Source organism: Rhincodon typus, chromosome 1 (assembly GCF_021869965.1).
Source record: "Rhincodon typus isolate 14 chromosome 1, sRhiTyp1.1, whole genome shotgun sequence".
Taxonomy (NCBI): domain Eukaryota; kingdom Metazoa; phylum Chordata; class Chondrichthyes; order Orectolobiformes; family Rhincodontidae; genus Rhincodon; species Rhincodon typus.
In genome coordinates, this window is record NC_063332.1 from 28,792,465 (window position 1) to 28,814,218 (window position 21,754).

The 21,754-nt window shown below is 41.7% G+C and overlaps 1 protein-coding gene across 1 annotated transcript in view; it reads left to right on the plus strand.

Moving 5' to 3' along the window:
• Positions 1 to 21,754, plus strand: part of ctif (CBP80/20-dependent translation initiation factor) — a 193,950-nt gene that overhangs the window by 130,918 nt on the left and 41,278 nt on the right. Inside the window, exon 6 of the mRNA XM_048603799.1 lies at positions 17,184 to 17,628. Within this exon, the coding sequence (XP_048459756.1) occupies positions 17,184 to 17,628 (445 nt within the window). The remainder of the gene's footprint in view (positions 1 to 17,183; positions 17,629 to 21,754) is intronic.

Sequence of the window (21,754 nt, forward strand, 5' to 3'; positions counted from 1 at the left end):
TCGAGGGCCGAAGGGCCTGTACTGCGCTGTAATGTTCTATGTTCTATCTCCAACCCCTCTTCCTCTCCTTGAATGTGTTGTTGCTTCCCAAAACAATTACCATTTTTCTGGAGCTTGAGGCCTAAATCTGTTCAGTCACATTTCTTCCCAAGTCATAAGTAACAAGCTACTTGATTAAGATAAGGTTAAACTATCTTTCATCAACATTCTTGACCTGTATCTGCTGCTTTGGCATAGTCGAATATATCTTCCTCCTCCAGTGCCTCTCCACTGTCATCTACCTGGATGGTTCTTTGCTTGCCTGGCTATATTCTTACCTGTCTGGTCATAGCCAAATGTCACTCTCAATGGTTTCTCTTACTTCCACCACACTGGGAAACATCTGCCATCCCTGCAGGATCTGTCTTTGATCCCTCCCCCTCCCCCTCCCCGTACATTTCACATATGCCAGTTGCCCCTCAGTGGCCTCATCAAATACAATAGCCTTAATCTTCATATGTAAACTAAAAACACCCAGCTCTACCATCCATCCACTTTCTCAATTCCTCCACTGTTATTTAACTTATCCTCCAACTAATAATTTATTCCAAGTAAATATTGAGGGTACCAAAGCCATGATCTTCTGTTTACAACACAAACTCTGTTCCATGGTTACTGATCCCATTTCGCTCTCTGTCAACTGTCTGAACCAGTGTGAGGCAACCCTGGTGTCATACTTGAAGTTCTGACTACATTCCTGTGCTATTGCAAAGGTCGCCTCCTTCTAAGTCAGCCGCCTGGCCTGACTCCACCTTTGTCTCAAGTGATCTGCTGCCTAATCCCTCATTGAGAAGTCCCTGATCCCTGCACTTGGTTACAGCCCATTGAGGAAGGGTTTCCTTCTGTACTATGTAGCAAAGTACTTGCTCTTAACTTCTTCATTTGTGAATCCTTTTAACAAAATCACAGTGCCATGTTTTAACTGTATTGAAATTGCCTTGGATTGGACTTGATGGTTCACACAGCTTTCTGCTTCCTTCCACATTTAGTTATGTCAGTTTATCAGATTTATAATTAACTTCCATCTGATTTGACACGTAAGGCTAAACCATGCATTCAAATATCTAGATTTAAAAATTAAAGTTGAATTTGAAAAGACGGTTCTCACCTGTGAATTTCATTAATAAGATTAACTGAATAACATATGAGTGAAATATAATGCCCTTCCCTGTGGCAGGCTTGGTGGAAGAGGGGGGCATTTAAAATCAGGCAGGTGGCTGGAGGGGACCCCACTACTTTCCCATCTCTGCCGCGATTAAATCTGTAATGGGAAGGCCCACGCACAGCCTTTCTACTCACTGCCATTTGAGCCACTTAAGTGCATATTTGCCCAACAGTGAGTGGAGGATTTACCAGGTGAGAAGCTGGGAGGTAGTGGGGCAGAGTCCTTCATTCAGAAGTGCTTACAGCTTTATCAAGAGGGCCAGCATCAGAAGTGGTGGTAGGTTGCCACTGAGAATCCGCCCCATGTCCATGCTGGCAGCCATCCTCCTTTGGGATCCCTTCTCTGCAACCTGTCTCCTACCATCATTTACCTGTGGCCTGTACTCCTCGCTGATCTGGGACCTTGGATGGGTGTACATTACTGGCAGCAGCTACCACTTCTGGACTGGTGATGCCAAGCATTGAATAGCTTCTGGCCTCTTGCCCTGCTGTGAACTGCCAGCCGGTATGTCTCTGAGGTCCTTGATCCTATGAATAATGCCCAGAATTGGCACTTAATTTGGTGGACCTTTCAACAAAAGTCAATGCAGAGCTCAGGTCAGCTCTCTAGCTGGCTGGCTGGATGGGTCTTTCACTTACAATAAGTTCCACTCTATATTTGAGTACACCCTCACAAATACTTGTTAAACGATAGGGATGCTATTTTAGAAACTCTTTACTGATTGGTTTTCCTTACAAAGTGCCATTTTAATTTTTGTTTTGAGCCCAGACAACCTGTGAACCGGACTGTAAAGGAGCTTTGTGTTTATTAGTACATAATTGAGGAAGTGCCAAGAGCTTGAAAGATAATAGGAAAAATAAAACTTTTGACAAGTGCTCCTTAATTTCCTTTCCTTGTTGCTTTCCAACTAAACTGCACAGACTCACGAGATCTTGGTTACTGAGTTGCTTTGGGATGTGTAACAGTCCTAATTTCAATGTTTGGTGCATTCCAATATCGGCACTAAACCCACAGTAGTGTGATTTACACATGACATCAGCTCTGCTCCCAGTCTGTTTAGTCATTATTTGGCTCCATCTCTATTATTAAAGTCCACCATATAATCATTGGAGGATTTGCGGCTTTAAATTGGAGTATTGTGCAAGATACAAGATGCATGTAATTGTGTATTCTGTGGGAAGTGGTGAGTAGCCTACAGTTTGAAGTATTGCCAATGATGCCACCATATTGTTTAAATAACCAACGTGCATGTTGCAATGTTATTTTTTAGCTTTGTTGGTTGGTACAGCTTCTTCCCACAATTCCATTTTATTAAGTAAGATGGTGCCACTGAGTTCTCGATGGATAATTGGTTGACTTCTGGTTGTCATCCTCTCATTGTTTTGTCTTTTTAGTTGTAATTCCTTCCCTCTTACCTGCTATCATTGTATCATTGCCCATTATTCTCAAGTGCTTGGTATATCACACTTATAGATATGTTTACATCAACCAAGAGAAGCTAACAGTGATCCTTCCAGCCAATGACAGAAGGTCCAGTGAAAGGTTAGTTCTACTCTGGGAGGAAATTGGTGTCAGCATTCTACTTCATGCTTAAAATGCTTGGCCATGTCCTTTTTAAATCATCTGTGGATAACAATCTTAGCTCACTTGGTAATTCCTTCCATGTTCTTAAGATATCATTGGAGGATGTGTTATAAATAATGTTGTTTAGCTTCACAATGGCTTAGCACACAAAAATTACAACTAGCCCGTACAAATCAAGATCCTGTGCTGAATTCAGATCAGGGAGAGAACAGCTTGGCAAAATCAGCCAGCGTTCTCTCTTCTGTTCATTACGCACTGACCCATGCTGGAGATTAAAAGATAACAACAGACTGAGCTCAGTTATGATTACTCTAGGTCAAATTGGCATAAGGAAGGGGGAAGTGTTGGGTATTCTAAAAGACATTAGGGTGGACAAGTCCCCTGGTCCGGATGGGATCTATCCCAGGTTACTGAGGGAAGCTGGAGAGGAAATAGCTGGGGCCTTAACAGATATCTTTGCAGCATCCTTGAGCACAGGTGAGGTCCCGGAGGACTGGAGAATTGCTAATGTTGTCCCCTTGTTTAAGAAGGGTAGCAAGGATAATCCAGGTAATTATAGACCGGTGAGCCTGACGTCAGTGGTGGGGAAGCTGCTGGAGAAGATACTGAGGGATAGGATCTATTTACATTTGGAAGAAAATGGGCTTATTAGTGATAGGCAGCATGGTTTTGTGCAGGGAAGGTCATATCTTACCAACTTGATGGAATTCTTTGAGGAAGTGACAAAGTTGATAGATGAGGGAAAGGCCGTAGATGTCATATATATGGACTTCAGTAAGGCATTTGATAAGGTTCCCCATGGTAGGCTGATGGAGAAAGTGAAGTCGCATGTGGTCCAGGGTGTACTAGCTAGATGGATAGAGAACTGGCTGGGCAACAGGAGACAGAGAGTTGTAGTGGAAGGGAGTTTCTCAAAATGGAGAACTGTGACCAGTGGTGTTCCACAGGGATCCGTGTTGGGACCTGTTGTTTGTGATGTACATAAATGATCTGGAGGAAGGTATAGATGGTCTGATTAGCAAGTTTGCAGATGACACTAAGATTGGTGGAGTAGCAGATAGTTAAGGGGACTGTCAGAGAATGCAGCAGAATATAGATAGATTGGAGAGTTGGGCGGAGAAATGGCAGATGGAGGTCAATCCAGGCAAACGTGAGGTGATGCATTTTGGAAGATCCAATTCAAGAGCGAACTATACGGTAAATGGAAAAGCCCTGGGGAAAATTGATGCACAGAGAGATCTGGGTGTTCAGGTCCATTGTACCCTGAAGGTGGCAACACAGGTCGATAGAGTGGTCGAGAAGGTTTTCATTCATCGGACGGGGCATTGAGTACAAGAGTTGGCAGGTCGTGTTACAGTTGTATAGGACTTTGGTTTGACCACATTTGGAATACTGCATAAAGTTCTGGTCGCCACATTACCAAAAGGAAGTGGATGCTTTGGAGCAGGCGCAGAGGAGGTTCACCAGGATGTTGCCTGGTATGGAGGGCGTTAGCTATGAAGAGAGGTTGAGTAGATTAGGATTATTTACATTAGAAAGACGGAGGTTGAGGGGGGACCTGATTGAGGTCTACAAAATCATGAGAAGTATGGACAGGGTGGATAGCGAGAAGCTTTTTCCCAGAGTGAGGGACTCAATTATGAGGGGTCACGATTTCAAGGTGAGAAGGGAAAAGTTTAAGGGAGATATGCGTGGAAAGTTCTTTACGCAGAGGGTAGTGGGTGCCTGGAACGCGTTGCCAGCGGAGGTGGTAGAGGTGGGCACGATAGCGTCATTTAAGATGTATCTAGACAGATACATGAATGGGCAGGGAGCAGAGGGATACAGATCCTTGGAAAATAGGCGACAGATTTAGATTAGAGGATCTGGATCGGCACAGGTTTGAAGGGCTGAAGGGCCTGTTCCTGTGCTGTAATTTTCTTTGTTCATATGACTTATGACTTATTGAGTAATGGGCTAATGCTCAACCAGACTCCGCCTCAAAGCTTTGTCAGTGGAGCTAAGCACTGGGAGTCTCCTGTACCTGCTGGACTGTACCCTGTTCTTCCAACCCTCTCCTCCTTACCCCAAGTCACTATTGTCAGTAAAGGAAGGGGGAATCACTTTGATTATTTGTTTCTTCGCAACAACTGGGCCATTTTGGTGGAGAAGAAGAGGAACATTCTCAGAACAAACTGAATAAAATGTTGATTCATCAAATCATGCAATACAGAGGAGGCTGTTCAGCCCATCAAGTCTGTACCACCAAAACTGCTAAATCTACACTATTCCACCTTCCCACCACTAGGACCATAGTCTTAAATATTTGACACTACAAGAGCTCATCCAAGTACGTTTTAATGGTTGTGAAGTTACCCACCTCAACTACACTCCCAGGCAGTGCATTTAGACCCCACTCTCCCACTAGGTGAAAACATTTTTCCTCTTTTATTGTCTAAACCTCTAAACTATGTCCCCTCAATATTGGCCCTTCAACTGAAGGGAACTGCTGCTTTTTAAGAACAATGTGCATGCCCCTCATAATATTGTGTATGTTGACCTTCTCTGCTCCAAGGAGTTTAACCTCCTCCACATTCTCAACTGCATTTTGTGATATAATGAACAATAAAGGACCCAGCACTGATCCCTATGTCATGACACTGGACATTCCCCCCCAACCCCCGCCCCCCCCCCCCCCCCCCCCCCCCTCCCCACCCCAACTCCCACCTCCTCAACTCTGCTGCCATTAATTTTGTAATATCACAAGTTTTTCACAAGGAGAATGTGGTAATATATATGTCTAACCTTAAGCCAACATCTTGTTGCCTATAGTCAGTCTGGCATGAAAAAGAACTTGTAGAACAAATATGGACCAAGATGAAGAAGCAGACATTTCCTTAAACAGCAGGACTAAGACTCGATGAATAGAAAAAATGCAAATCAATTCTAAACAGTTGGCAGCCATGCCTTTAGCTGCCAATGCCCCAAACTGAAGAAATCCCTCCATCCATCTCTCTACTTTTCTCCTTTCAGACACCCTTTGAAATCTGCCTAAAGTCATCTGCCTAAACATGGATTAGTATCAGATATTGTGTGATAATGTTCCTGTAAATTGAGGTAGAACGTTTCACTGTGTTAAAGCTGACAGATCATCATGAACTATTACAGTTGTCGTGAATGAGATTGTCAGACCAATTTGAGGACTGCCACTGACATTTGGTAAATGTAAAAGCCATAATACCAACACCAAACCAATGACTGAGATTCTATCTGCATATCAAATCTTTCCAGCTGTTTGTAACATTGAGATTTTCTTTTGTATGAACTTTTTGACTAGCTGCCAAAAACTTGTGGGTGTCTCATTTTTTTTCAATGGATTACCCTGCATTCCCCATGACTCAGGAAATTAATTTTCTCTGGTGTTGGGATCATTTCTGAGCATAATGTCATGGTAAGTACATGGTTGAGGGGGCTTGATAATTAAAGGGTCATGTAGACAAATCATTTGTCAAGGCAATTGTAAGATTTCTAATTGTGAATACTTTATCCTGGTGGTTAAAGGGGTCATCTCACCAGTTGTTGAAAAATGTTAACCATTTGACTGACACAATGTTGTAAATTGGAGCAAAAGAAGAGTGGCAGCAAAAATGTTGCTTTTTTTACTCTTTATTGGTAAATGATCAATGTAATATTCACTTACCATTGTTCAATAGTTTGAAACATTGTTGGCCAACAGAACTCTGCATTTGCAAATTCATAATTCATCAAAACATATCTTATTCCAGAGTAATAACTGTGTCTTGAAGAAATTAGATTTTTTGTGTTATTAAATATAATAGTGTTTGACAACTCAATACATTATTAGGAAATAAAAGAGCTACCAGTCATTTCACAGAAAGACTCCATGTGACCGACTCGTTCTCATTTTCCACCCTTTGAGCTTCTTTATTTAATGGATCATCCACACTATTTGCTTTCTCTCCAGTGTGATGCCACCACCAAACACACATTTGCCTTCCTTTCCCTTCCGTTGCCTTTCTATATTGCAAACGGACTATCTCCTCCACGGCAGCGTGGTTCACTGCTCAATTGCCATTCCCAAGACAGCTTTCAATGCAAAGACTGGAAGGGAAACATCTGCTCTTGCCTTTACCCTGTGAATACCTCTATTCAGTTCACAAGCATAATGCTGAATTTCCAGTTACCTGGAAACGATAGCCCTGGTACCATCTGACCTCTCTGTCTTCAGCTGTTAGAATGTTCAGCGAAGCTTACAGTAAGTTTGAGGACCCGCACCTCATCTGTCAATTAGGCACTTTGTTTGTCCATACTCAACATTGAGATAATCAATTTTAAACCATAACCCAAGCCCCCATTATATTTCCATATTTGTTTACAGGTTTTGGTATTTCTTATTTTGCTTTCCAATTCTACCATTCACACCTCCAAACACATTGTTTTATTACTTGTCCCATGTATACACTCTTCAGTCCTGCACCTTTTGTTATTTAATCTCTCCTATCTCCTGTCCCAGTTAGTAACCTGTCTATTGTTCTTTTTCCCACGGTCTCCTCTTTTTCACTTGCTTAAGACCTATTCTACTTCTAATTTCTCCAAGTTCTAACGAGATGTCATCGATTTGGAACATTTGACTGAGTTTTGCCTGTTGTTTGCCAATCTCAGCTGGAGATGAATTCCAGTTTCAGAACCAGGAAGATTGAGCGCTGCGATGTCAGCGTAATTAGCCATTTCCAGGAGGATTAAGAAGCTGTCTCTGGGAGGACCATCCAGTTTCTAGTAGTGACCACATTCTAACATCAAAAGGCCCATTCACTTGTCGCATTTGAAGGTGGACTTTATAATATGGACAATGCCTAACCATTAAAGGAGTGGCAGCAGGACTCTGGAGGTACCGTCAGTGGGAGGAAGCCAGCAGCCATTAAAGCAGGGCGAGTATTAGCAGAGGTGTGTTATAATGGGCGGCAGATGTGAAATAGGAAGATCCCTTGTGGTGTGGAATATTTCAGATAAGTGGCTCATTACACCCTTAATTGGCTTACTGCCACTGCCAGGAATTTACCATCATACCTGTTAATCTACCTCTGGGGAAATATGCAGGGAGGCACGAATAGTCGGCAAGCTAACACAGTGAGTAATTTTCCTTACACCTCTGCCTCTAAAGCCAACTGAGCAGAAATGAGAAAATCCCAACTTTTAACACTGTCTTTCCATCCACAGATGCTGCTAGACTTGCCAAGCATTGCCATAATTTTCTGTTTAAATAACAGCATTTTATGTTTCAGCAAAATGCAAGTTACAACATCACATGTTTGTTATATAAATGAAACATGAAAAGGATTCATCCTAATAATTATCTTTGCAGTGCTGTTCTGTAATATGATTTTTTTGTTTTAATTGCACGTTACAGTATGAGCTGCTGTAAAATAAAGATAAAGGGATATTGGATTCCAAACTGAAAACTAGCGAAATTGGAAGTAATATTTCTTGCTGTTTCTGTTTTCCATGTTTGAAGAGGCTTATATTAATGTTTCAACCTTGGTAGAGGTTGTATTATACATTATATTTGTTCCATATGGATATAGAATTTGGTAACACAGTTCTATAGTTTCAAATCTAAGGTTTTTTTTATTTTCATTATTGCTGATTTATAGAAATGAATGAATAAACTGGTTGTACACCAAATACATTTACGTATTTATGCCTTTGAATATATGGAAGTAAGTGTGGAATCCATGCCAGGATGCATGGGAAAGCATGTGTGGGAGAAGGGAACAGATGGTTACAATGGTAGATTTAGTTGTGAAAAGTTTTAAATAGAACTTAAGCACTGATGAGGACTTGTTGGGCCAAGTGGCCTGTTGATGTGCTGTATATCCTATGTAATACCATAAGGTAGTTTCATAGGGGATCTATTAAAAGTTCTGTACTCCACCGACAGATATGCAATAGAACCAGATTGATGGCCATCTGCAGCCTAGGGCAGAGATGCTGTACTTGGTTCTCTGGCTGAGCTGATTTGTTAGTTTGCAGATGTTTCATTACCCTGCAGGATAACATAATCAGTGCAGCCTCCGATGAAGCGCTGGTGTGTTTTCCCGCTTGATATTTAAACTCTGGGGTCCATTGGAGTTGATTATCTCATTTCCAGTTTTTCTTTGCAGTGGTGTGTATAGAGGGTCTAATTCTACATGTTTATTGATGGCCTTCTTGGTGGAGAACCAGGCCTCTAGAAATTCCCGTGCTTGTGTCTGTTTGGCTTGTTCTCCTTGTTTGTGTGTATGGATGCGAGTGAGTATCGGTTGTGTCTTTTTGTTGCCAGTTGATGTTCATTATTCTCGTAGCCAGTTCCCTTCCTGTCTGTCCAATGTAATGTTTGTTGCAGTCCTTGCATGGAATCTTGTATGTTACGTTGATTCTGTCCATCGTGGGTAAGGGATCTTTGGTTCTTGTTAGCAGTTGGTGTAGGGTTGATGTAGATTTGTGTGCTACCCTGATGCCCAGTGGCCATAGAGTCTTATGGTCAGATACATTCTTGATGTACGGTAACATGACAAGTATGTCAGGGCGTACAGTATCTTCTTGTTGTTGTTTGTGTGACAGGCATCGTCGGACCCAGCTGTTCAGGTATCCATTGTCTCTAATTGCTTGGTGGAGGTATTCTTATTCATTTTGGTGTAGTTCTGGGTTGCTGCAGTGAGTTGTGGCTCGTTTGAACCATGTTTTTACGCAACTCCGTTTGTGGATGTTGGGATGGTTATTGTTGAAATTTATTGTGCATGTGGCCTTTCTGTATACTTTGGTAAGAAATTCCTTGTTGGCCTTGTGTTCTACCATCATGTCCAGGAATGGGAGCTGTTTGTTCTTCTTCCCTGGTGAATTTGATGCCAGTGAAAATGTTCTCTTTAAGTTGGTGTGTTTCTTCTGGTTTAGTCTGTTTGGTGATTACTAAAGTGCCATCCTCCCATCTCAAATCATGGATATTCCAATATTTTGATAGGTTATCACGTCTATACAGTAGCATCTATGATTGATTGATTGTCTTTTTCTCTCAGAAAGAGGCCTTCACCAGGATTGTGATGGAACTATTGCCAGCTCTTAACTAGCAGAAGTTCTATTTGACTAAAAAACAAAAAATGCTGGAAATATTTAGCAGGTCAGGTAACATCTACAGAAAGAGGTAAGGGAGCTAGGTTTGTTTTGGAGTCAGAATCCCATCCTGGGGTTGGGAGGAATATGAGTTGAAATTAAGATTTTTACATGGCAAAGTAATTAATTGACATGAAGACTGGTTTCCTCCCCTGTTAAGGGCAGCAGGCGAGTCATTGAAGCTTGAGGGTCAAATAGACCTTCACAGGAGCTCACAGCTACAATACAGGTAAGTAACTAGGAGCGCACTGCTATAAGAAGCTGTCCTTTGAAACATTTCTTCAAAAAAGTTAACAAAAAACAAAAAGGAACCAGGGTTGTGTTGGGAAATTATGACAGGGTATTATTTGGCTGTCACTTCACCCAGGTCTGCCAGAAATGCCAGCAGCCTGACATGGCAGTGGATGTCTGCTTCCAGGCAGTTAGTCTCCTTTCCCCAACCCACCATATCAGAAAACTGGGGGCTAGCTGCAAAAGCATAATTGGCTTTCTAAGTGTATCTGTAACAATGTTCCCTAAAAATTACCAGTGCTGGCAATGACATACCAGTGCCGTTAATTTTTGGCAGCTACATGCTTCATTCCCAATTTTGGAGGTGGGAGAGATTGGAGTAAATGTTGGGTTGGGGGAGGTCTACAGACAAAGAAGTAATGTAGTGGAGACAGACAACAAAAGACAAGATCTGTGATTGAGTGAAAGACAGGAGAGAGATCACATGACAAACATCTTGGAAATGCAAGTAAAGAAATAAAAAACATGTTTATAGGAGGCGTGAATAGCAAAATGAGTTCTGCTAACTCTATGAAGGCACACCTTTTGGAATAGCAGAACAATTTCCTCAGACTTGCACTAACAATAATGTTTGAACATTGAGTAACTGAAAACCTATCTACTCCACACCCAACCTGAAGTAGAGCTAAATTTTCTAGCATCCAAAAATTAGTCTCCGCCACAAATGCAACTCATTCCATCTCTCTATAAACAATCCACTTGCTCAATGCCCCTCGCAGACCTTTTTTTTGTTCATTCATGGGATGAGGGCATCACTGGCCAGGTGGCATTTATTGCCCAGAGGGCAGTTAAGAGTCAACCACTTTGCTGTGGGTCTGGAATCACATGTAGGCCAGACCAGATAAAGATGGCAATTTCCTTCCCTAAAGGGCATGAGTGAACCAGATGGGTTTTTCCAACAATTGGCAATGGATTCATGGTCATCATTAGACTCTTAATTTCAGATTTTTTTTTATTGAATTCAAATTCCACCATCTGTCACAGTAGGATTCGAACTCAGGTTCCCAGAACATTATCTGGGTCTCTGGATTTACAGTCTACCAATATTACCACTCGGCCATTGCCTTCCCACTTCTTTGCTTTAGGCCTGCAGAGGAGTGGATGTATTACAGAACAGGAGAATAGTCCTTCGCTATCCTTCTGAAAGGCGGTCTGTTTAGTCCTATTTTTATACCATCTCCCTGCATATGGTTCTACATTTTTTTATTTTTCAAGTATATAAAACACTTTGTTAAAATCTATTGTGGATTCTGCTTCCACTACTGTTCTTGCATTTGTCTACCGAGACCCTGAGAACCATCTCCATACAGAATAAGCCTTGTTACCTCGCTGTTCAATTTTATAGGTGTTAGACATTAAATTAGCCACTGGCTAATTGACTGGTGGAAATATTTTTCCAGATTAAGTTATTCAAAATTCCTTATAACCTACTCACCATTAGTTAGACCTATCCACCTATTTTTTGCTTTAATTAAGAAGCCCCAGTTCCTCCACATTATAAAAGTCTCCTGTTATCTTAATGAATTACTCTGAATTCACTACCTGCCATTTTTCCTGAAGTAGGATGCCTATAAAACGGAAGATTATATTTCGATTGAAGTTTAGCCAGTAATCTTTCATAGGATTTGATATTTCCTTTTGGTTAAGGGGGAATTTTAACTTTTTTAGCTGGAAGGGAGCCTGGGTCCTATATCCCACATGGGATACCACTGATGTGTTCCTTACTTAGATTCCAGCCAGATTGATGCACTTAGCTTCCAACCAGGAAAGGAGCAATGGAGAAGAGGCTTCAGGGCCATTTGATGCCAAGGTTGACTAAGAGGGGAGCTGCTGAGAGGGCACCTTGAGGCAAGGATAGAATCTGAGGAGTTGAGGTGGGAGGTCAGAGGTATTTGTGTTTTATCTTGGAGATCTGCAGAGAAGATACAATCCTGGTGTGCATCTGTAACTGAAGTTCTTTACAGTGCTTTAAAATGTCATGCTTCCAGCAGCTTGCCTACAGTCTTTTTCTTAATCACCACAACCAGGCTTACCTAATCACGCAGAGTGAACAGAGAACAGAAACCAGATACCAGATATATGTACAAACAAACATTAGACAATTAAACACTACAAAGAGGAGCATGGAGGCCTTAGAAGGGAGGGATGGGGCATTACTAAGAGGGCGATTGCAGGAGATTGGAAGGATCTTGGACGGGTGGGTGTAGTGTAGTGTATCTGATCAAAGGGGCTACCAGCAATCCTTCCTTTCCTGTAACAACCTGACCATCCCCTGTTAAATTTGAATTTAAAATGGTGAATAAAAATAAAATACACGGACTTGCTAGAACACTTAAATTGCAATCCTGTTCCCTGAGACTGAGTTCCTTGCCCACTGCTCACCGTGCCTTGGATAAAACCAAATGGGTGATTTAAAGTTGGAATTCAGATTTTTAACATTTTAACTTTACAGCTGATCCAAACTGATCCCCATTCTGGGGTGTTAAAATTCCCCAAAATATCTTTCCAATATCCCAGGACCATATATGCTTTTTAATGCAGCTTTGTGAATTTGTTTCACCACTTTTTTTTTAAATTAATGTATTTGAACCACCAAGTTATTCTGCTCCTCTGCCCAATTGAAAGTTTTACTGTTTAGCATATCTCTTAATATATCGTTTTGTTTCATTAAATTTCATCTGAATACTTTCTTCTCAGTCTAATAACTTGTCTATGTCCTCAAGTCATTTACAGCCCTCTGCACAATTTACTACACTTTGTTGTACATTCCTTATATTCAATGCTAAAACAATCCCTTTAAATGTCTCATCAATTTCAAATGAAAGACCATCAGCCTGTAATATTCACTCTGTCTCTCCATAGATATTTCCCAATCTGCTAAGTTTTTCTAGCATGTCTGTTTGATTTTAATTCGGATTTCCAGCATTCAGAGTATTTTGCGCTTGGGTCTACGTACTTGGATATTAGATTTATACTGAAAAGTACATGATTACCAATACAATAACTTGCCAATCTCAGCCATTTCATCTCAAATAGATATTGAGTGAAACCAGAGGGAAATCAAGGGCCAGTCCTCCCTTCCCAGTTGAAGCTTGCAATTCTTAATTATTAGCAATGGCAGGGCCTGAAAACAATTTTTCTATTTGCCCTACAGGTCTAAGAATAATGCACACCATAGCGACAGAACAGAACTGCAAGAGATTGCAAAAGAAAGAACTTTTTGGCTTTTCAATAAGTTTTAAATCTATGTAAAGAAATACTTGCAAACACTGAAAAGTGTTGAGAATGTTTGTAACAAAAAGTAGATTTCAGGCTAATTATTTTCCATTATTTTACTGAGGGTGGGGAAAGATTTTCTGAATTATCCCTCAAAATTTGCACTGTGACCTACATGAGTCCCAATATTGGCAATAAAAAATAGTTATAGTTCAATGCTTTAATGTCCGAACTAGCAGAAAAAATCGTGACAACAAGTGTTGAAATACACTTTATTAAAAAAAAAGATGCCAGTGCTGGGTCCACTATTTTTTGTCATTTATATAAATGATTTGGGTGTGAACATAGGTATGGTTAGTAAGTTTGCAGCCGACACCAAAATTGGAGGTGTAGTGGACAGCGAAGAAGGTTGCCCTAGAGTACAACGGGACCTTGATCAGATGAGCCACTGGGCCGAGGGGTGGCAGATGGAGTTTAATTCAGATAAATGTGAGGTGCTGCATTTTGGAAAGACAAATCAGGGCAGGACTGAATGATAAGGTGCTGGGCGTGTTGCCGAACAAAGAGAGCATGGAATGTAAGTTCATAATTCCATGAAAGTAGAGTCGCAGGCAGACAGGATAGTGAAAAAGGTGTTTAGTATGCTTGCCTTTATTGATCAGGGCAATGAGTGTAGGAGTTGGGAGGTCATGTTGTAGCTGTACAAAACATTCATTAGGCCACTTGTGGAATACTGAGTTCAATTCTGGTCTGTCTGCTATAGGAGGGATGTTGTGAAACTTGAAAGGGTCCAGAAAAGATGTACAAGGATGTTGCCAGGGTTGGAGGGTTTGAGCTATAGGGAGAGACTGAAAAGGCTGGGGCTATTTTCCCTGGAGCATTGGAGGCTGAGAGGTGACCTTATGGAAGTTTTTCAAATCATAAGGGCCATAGATAGGTTGAATAGTCAAGGTCTTTTTCCCCAGGGTAGCAGAGTCCAAAAATAAAGGTTAAGGTGAGAGGGGAAAGATTTGAAAGTGACGCAAGGGGCAACCCAAGGGTCTGTTTCCATGCTGCACATCTCTATGACTCTAAGGCAGTAGCGGGACCAACAGATTCTTAACAAAACATCTCGTAGAATCATATCAAAACAGTAAATCACTGATTGTTAGAGTTGTCAGCCCTTCAGGAATGGCTGATAGTCCACCAGAACCAGCCTCAGTCTCTTGGAGGCCAAACACAGCATCCCAGGAATATGTCAGCTCCCAAGACTGGCTGCCAGCCAATCAGAGATCAAGCTCAAGTACCACCTGACCTTCCCACCATCAGGGAATGGCCATCAGCTAATCACGTTCCTTTTACCAGGAATCCATTTCCACACCAACTGAAAATCTTGACCGTGTGTCAGCAGATGAGACATAACAGACATATCCAGACTGCCTTCCAACCACTCCAGTCAGAGATGAAGGAAGGAGCATTGATTTTTGAGCCGTGTTTAGACTCAGCTGAGACTAGTGAATCATAGAACTGTACAGCACAGGAACAGGCCCTTCAGCCCACGATGTTGTGCCGAACATGATTGCCTTTGGTCCATATCCCTCCATGGTCATGTACTTATCTAAAAGTCCCTTAAATGCCCCTGGCAGCGTGTTCGAGACACCTACCATTCTCTGTGTGTAAAAAAAAGTATCTTGGCCCTCATATCTCCTTTGAACTTCCCCCTCTCGTCAAAAATGCATGTCCCTTAGATTTAGATATGATTAGTATAATTAACGTTACTAATGAGTCTAAGGCAGGCTATAGTGTACTGTAGATTTGTATCCCCTGAGAATGACTGCCAGGGGAAGGAATTGTTGAAACTCGAGCAGCATTTAGTGGAGACAGATTCATTCGCTCTCACTCACTATTGGGTCTCTATAGTGCAGTGGTAGTGTTCTTTCACACACATCTGAATCAGATTGACCTGGGCTTGCGTCCCCCCTGCTTCAACAGTGTGTGACAAGAGGTTGATTAGAAAAATATTAAATTGAATCATCAATCTAAATTAGTCTGTGATGTTTATGTCATCTTTCTACCTTATCTCAGCGTTAACCTTTCTACATAGCTTTCTAACCACTTCTAGTTTCACCTACTCATGCATATCACCAGCTTTCTGTGATGTCGCCTGGCTAACCTCTCCCAGAATAGGCCCAGTCAAAGCTGACAATCCATATTGTTATGCAAAAATCGATTTAAAAGGAGATGAGAGACATATTACGATTTATGTGACTCCTTATTTAGAAATTGGTCTCTCTGTGGTAGAACTCCCTTGATGACTCAGTAGGTAAACAAGTAGCTTTGTCCTGAGTCAGACAGACAAGGAAGGCCCCAGTTTTGATCCCTAATCTGTGGTGAGTTAGTGAATCCCAACCACATTGGCAGTAGGGTGTGACAATAGATCTTCCAAAACAAGGAGGAGAAAGATCAGCCAGAGCTTCTGCTTCTTATTATCATTGCTGTACAGGAAAATATAGATTAATGACATTAATGATAGGGTGGACAGTGAGAGCCTTTTTCCTCGGATGGTGATGGCTAGCACGTGGGGACATAGCTTTAAATTGAGGGGTGACAGATATAGGACAGTTGTCAGAGGTAGGTTCTTTACTCAGAGAGCAGTAAGGGCGTGGAATGCCCTCCCTGCAACAGTAGTAGACTCGTCAACTTTAAGGGCATTTAAATGGTCATTGGATAAACATATGGATGATAATGGAATAGTGTATGTTAGATGGGCTTCAGATTGGTTTCACAGGTCAGCGCAACATCGAGGGCCGAAGGGCCTGTAGTGCGCTGTTATGTTCTATGTTCTACTGGTTGAGAACAACACCAATGGCACATCCCTCATGAACATGTGTGCTTAATGCCAATACTGTCCAATCTTGGTGTGCCATCTTAGAGTCGGATTTTGAAACCAAATGACAAATGGGTGGCACGGTGGCACAGTGGTTAGCACTGCTGCCTCACAGCACTAGGGACCCGGATTCAATTCCACCCTCGAGTGACTGTCTGTGTGGAGTTTGCACATTCTCCCTGTGTCTGTGTGGGTTTCCTCCAGCTGCTCTGGTTTCCTCCCACAGTCCAAAGATGTGCAGGCTAGGTGGATTGGCCATGCTAAATTGCCCGTAGTGTTCAGGAATGTGTCGATTAGGTGGGTTATAGGGGGATGGGTCTGGATGGGATGCTTTGAGGGTCGGTGTGGACTTGTTGAGACAAAGGGCCTGTTTCCACACTGTAGGGATTCTATGAAACTTACATTTGTATTGTGCCTTTAATAAAGTAAGACATCCAGAAGTACTTCACATACAGACACATTCCAGCAGAGGTCTCTGGATAATGCTCTAGAAGAGCAATCCTGCTGACATTTTGTTCTAGCCCTTCGTTGACAATGATTGCAACGACTGAAATGCACCTAAGTTAATATCGACCTGTACGTAAAAGAAGGTCAACACAAAGAAAATTCCATATTGATCCAGGGCCCTTTCTGATCTGTGTGGGCCAATCCATATTAGAGAGTATATTCATCCACTGAACTGTTAGAAAAACAAATTTTCTGTTTAATAAATATTAACACTGCAGCAAAATATATATCAGCATATTCGAACTCTTTAAGGAAAATATTGTGCAGCACACTTGCATAGAAAAGTGTGCCTGGTGAGCTGAAGAGAGTAATAGGTAAACTTTATTTTGTGAATGAATCCTACTTATGAGAAATTGCCCTTATTTGTAGGAGACAGCAGAGGACTCCAGGGGGAAACAAAGTACAACAACATGGCGAGCATCAGCCGAGCAACACAAAACACAACCGAGATCACTCGAGACAGTACCAGACTCCTACACCACACTCTGCAGGAAAGCAGGGTCCACCAAATCATGGCTACAGCCAGCAGCGTCGGTGGCAGCACAACCAGAGACATTCTTCTAATGACAAGGAGTTGAACAGGAATGCCAAAGACAGCAGTAATGTCCAAAGTGAGGATCCCTCACACAGCCCTGTCCAGGTGTCTGGGGAGATGCATAAGCCTACGGATCCACCCAGCAGCCCAACTCCACAGAATCTCCAGAACTCCGAAATAAAACGTAAAGACAGCATTTCAGATCGACAGGTGGACCAACCGAAAGTTAATCTTTTGGAGTCATCCAAAGATAGACTGAAAAGAAGGCTGAAAGAAAAGGTACTTATTTTCCTTTCTATTTTCTTCAGTACTCTCCGAAAACAAAACTTCCACACAGGTTACTTTTTATTATTTTATGCTCTTTTTATTATTAATTTATCTTCCACTTAATCAGAAATTAAATTCACAAATGGTGGAACAGTAAATGGGGCTTCAGCTTCTTCAATCAATTTTCCTCTTGCTTGAGTTCAAAACAGTTAAGTATCTTCTTAAAGCAAGTTACGGCGAAATCAAGCAATTTCCTATCATGTGTAGTGATTGAAATGGAATTTTCTTCTTGTTCTGAAAGTGATCTCCATTTTGTATCTGAGGTAACAAGATGTAGAGCTGGATGAACACAGCAGGCCAAGCAGCATCAGAGGAGCAGGAAAGCTGACGTTTCGGGCCTAGTCCCTTCTTCAGATTCTCCAGCGTTTGCAGTTCCTACTATCTCTGATCCATTTTTTAGCTATTGTGAATGCTATACCTGGAGTTATAAGTGCTGTTTGAGAGAGTATTTTGAATCTAACACAAAAGCACAAACAGAACTTGCTGGAAGGTCTGGCAGCCTCTATGGAGAGAAAGTTAACATTTCAGGTCCAGTGACCCTTCTTCAAAACTGATGGTAGCTAGGATAAGGTTTAATATTTATACAGAGGGCAGGATGGAGGGGAAGGGCAAAAGTAAATGCTAGGTGGAGTTAGAGCCCAAAGAGAGAGAGGAAAACAGCTTCACAGTCAAAGGAGTGGGTAAAGGTCAATCTGGGGTAATGAATAACTGCTAATGAGGGCTATTAGCTGACAATGGCTTATATGTTGTAGCATCCCATGTGATGACAAGGCCTAGTGTGCGGGGGTTGGGTAAGGACATGGAAGAAGATGCTTAAGCTTTAAAATTGTTGAACTGGATATTGAGTCCAGAGGCTGCAGGGTTCCCCAAAAAATGAGATGCTGTTCTTCCAGTTTGCTCTGAGCTTCACTGGAGCACCAGAGCAAGCCTGAGAGAGAGAGATGTTGGCAAGGGAACACGGTGGTCATTAAAGTGGCAGACAACTGGAAGCTCAGGGTCACTTTTGTAGACAGAACATAGGTTTTCTGCAAAGCAGTCATTCAGTCTGCACTTCCCCAGTGTAGAGGAGACCAGATTGAGTGAAGTGTAGGTAAAACACTGCTTCATCTGTTTTTCTCTCTCTTTGGGTTCTATGTTCACCTGTCGTGTACTCACCCCACCCCACCCCACCCACACACGCCAAAATGCCATCCTCTGCATAGATATTAACCTTTTCCTAACTACCATCAATTATAAAGAAAGATGATTGTGTCCGAAGCATTAACTCTGATTTCTCTCCACAGATGCTGCCAGACCTGCTTAATTTTCCATCCATTTCTATTTTTGTTTTCGTTTCTGATTTACAACATCTGTAGTTCTTTCAATTTTTTTAATTTGGATGTGAAAATAGGAGGTATGGTTAGTAAGTTTGCAGATGACACCAAAGTTGCTGGTGTAGTGGACAATGAAGAAGGTTACCTCAGAGTACAATGGGACTTTGATCAGATGGGCAAATGAGCCAAGGACTGGCAGATGGAGTTTAATTTAGATAAATGTGAGGTGCAGCATTTTGGAAAGGTAAATCAGAGCAGGACTTAAATACTTAATGGTAAGGTCCTGGGGAGTGTTTCCGAACAAAGAGACCTTGGGGTGTAGGTTCATAGTTCCTTGAAAGTAGGATGGCAGGTAGACAGGGCAGTGAAGAAGGCATTTGGTATGCTTGCCTTTATTGTCAGTGCGTTGAGTACAGGACTTGGAAGGTCATGTTGTGGCTGTACAGGACATTGGTTAGGCCATTTTGCATTCAATTCTGGTCTCCCTGCTATAGGAAACATGTCGTGAAACTTGAAAGAGTTCAGGAAAGATTTACAAGAATGTTGCCAGGGTTGGAGGGTTTGAGCTACAGGGTGATGCTAATAGACTGGAGCTATTTTCCGTGGAGGGGTGACCTTATAGAGGTTTATAAAATCATGAGGAACATAGATAGGGTGAATAGTCAAGATCTTTTCCCCAGGGTAGCAGAGTCCAAAAGTAACGGGCAGAGGTTTAAGATGAGAGGGGAAAGGGGAAAGATATAAAAGGGACCTAAGGGGCAACTTTTTCATGCAGAGGGCAGTGCGTGTATGGAATGAGCTGCGAGGGGAGGTGGTGGAAGCTGGTACAAATACAACACTTAAAAGGTATCTGGATGGGTCATGAATAGGAGGGTTTTAGAGGGATATTGGCCAAATACTAGCAAATGGAACTAGATTAATGGAGAACATCTGGTCGGCATGGACAAGTTGGACTGAAGGGTCTGTTTCCATGCTGCACACCTCTGATTATGGTGATGGTTAAGAATAGTGGAATAGACGGTAACTTATCTGGATGGATTGAGAATTGATAGATGCATTCCAGTTATGCACTCAAGTTTCAAGTCAAACACTGATTAGGGCCATATGTAACCAGTGATATATGATAGAAATCCATTGTTATTACGGCTTTCCAAAGTTTTTCTATTGGTGTGCGACTGGTGCTTTTTAGCCTTCCAGAGAAGGTTATCAGAAATGTTTTCACTCAGAGCTGTTAGAATCTGGTAAGCTGCACTTCAAAGGGTGGTAGAAGATGGCTGCATAAATAATTTTAAAGGTTTTGGACAGGTACTTGAGGATAAGGAACTGACAGATTTACAAACTAAAAGCAGAGAACTTCGCATTAGAATATTTGTTCTTTCAAAGAGCCAGAACAAGCACAATGGAGAGGTTGGCCTCCTGCTTTGCTACAATTTTCTAGTGATGCATTAATAACAGATTTACTGATAACACTAAACTGTGTTGACAGATAATAAGTTGAAAGGAGATTTATTTTCTTCAGGGAATTTAAATAAATTATGTACATTAGCTGTTACAATAGATGGACCAGGCGGCATGGTGGCTCAGTGGTTAGCACTGCAGCCTCACAGCACCAGGGCCCTGGGTTTGATTCCACCCTTGGGCGACTGTCTGTGTGGAGTTTGCACATCCTCCCCATGTCTGCATGGGTTTCCTCTGGGTGCTCCGATTTCCTCCCACAGTCCAAAAATGTGCAGGTTAGGTGGATTGGCCATGCTAAATTGCCTGTAGTGTTCAGGGGTGTGTGGGTTATAGGAGGATGGGTCTGGGCAGATGCTCCGAGGGTCGGTGTAGACTTGTTGGCCGAAGGGCCTGTTTCCACACTGTAGGGATTCTATGATTCTAATGTGGATAGTAAAGAATACATGGCCAGTAACAGTAAGTATGTATGAGAAGAAAATATTGCAGAAATCTTAAAAAAAAAAAAGTTTGATATTCATTGCTGGTCCTATTCTGAGAGTGAGTAGCTACTGTAAAGCATCTACTAATGGGGCAAGTCATGTATTGGACTCGAACTGGATAGGGTTCAACCTACAAGTACGCTGATATTATGCTGATAATTTACAGATAAGTGAAATTTTAAAGTATGAAGTTGATCTTTCATCTCCTGAAATCAAATAGGGTATAAATTCATAAGAAAAACAATTGCCGGCTTTAAGAGACTTTTATGAAGAAAGGTTCATGTGACTGAATTGAGTTTTATCAGAGAAGAAAAAAAAAGTCATGATACTCGCCTTGCAAATAATATTGAAGTAAACAAGCTATTTAAATTGAAAACGAATGTTGTGTAAGAAGTCGTGGATAAAATTTGCAAGCCTTGCGAAACATTAGAGATTGGACAAAGATTTCCCCTCCCACTGTCAAAGAATAGTCAACTTGCAGACCGTACTCCAAGAAGGGAATTAATTTGGAGTTAATTTGCATCTTTAAAGGGGGCTAGATTAATATCTATGGAGTAAATGGATTGAGGGTTTTTTAAAAAGTATATTAATAGCAACACTTTGATTTTGTTTCAAGGAAAGTAGCAGAAGGAGCTTCATGTTCCTCAAATTAAAGGATCACCAGGTGGGAGTGGTAGGACTCAAGGTTAGAGGCCCTAATTAGAATAATCACAGTCTGAAAGCCTGTTGGTTCAATTTCTGAATTTAGTCCTTTAATCCAGTGAAATTTGTCACTGACATGTGGTTTTTAGGGAGTATTTTTGTGCTGGAGTTTAAAACTTAAGGAAT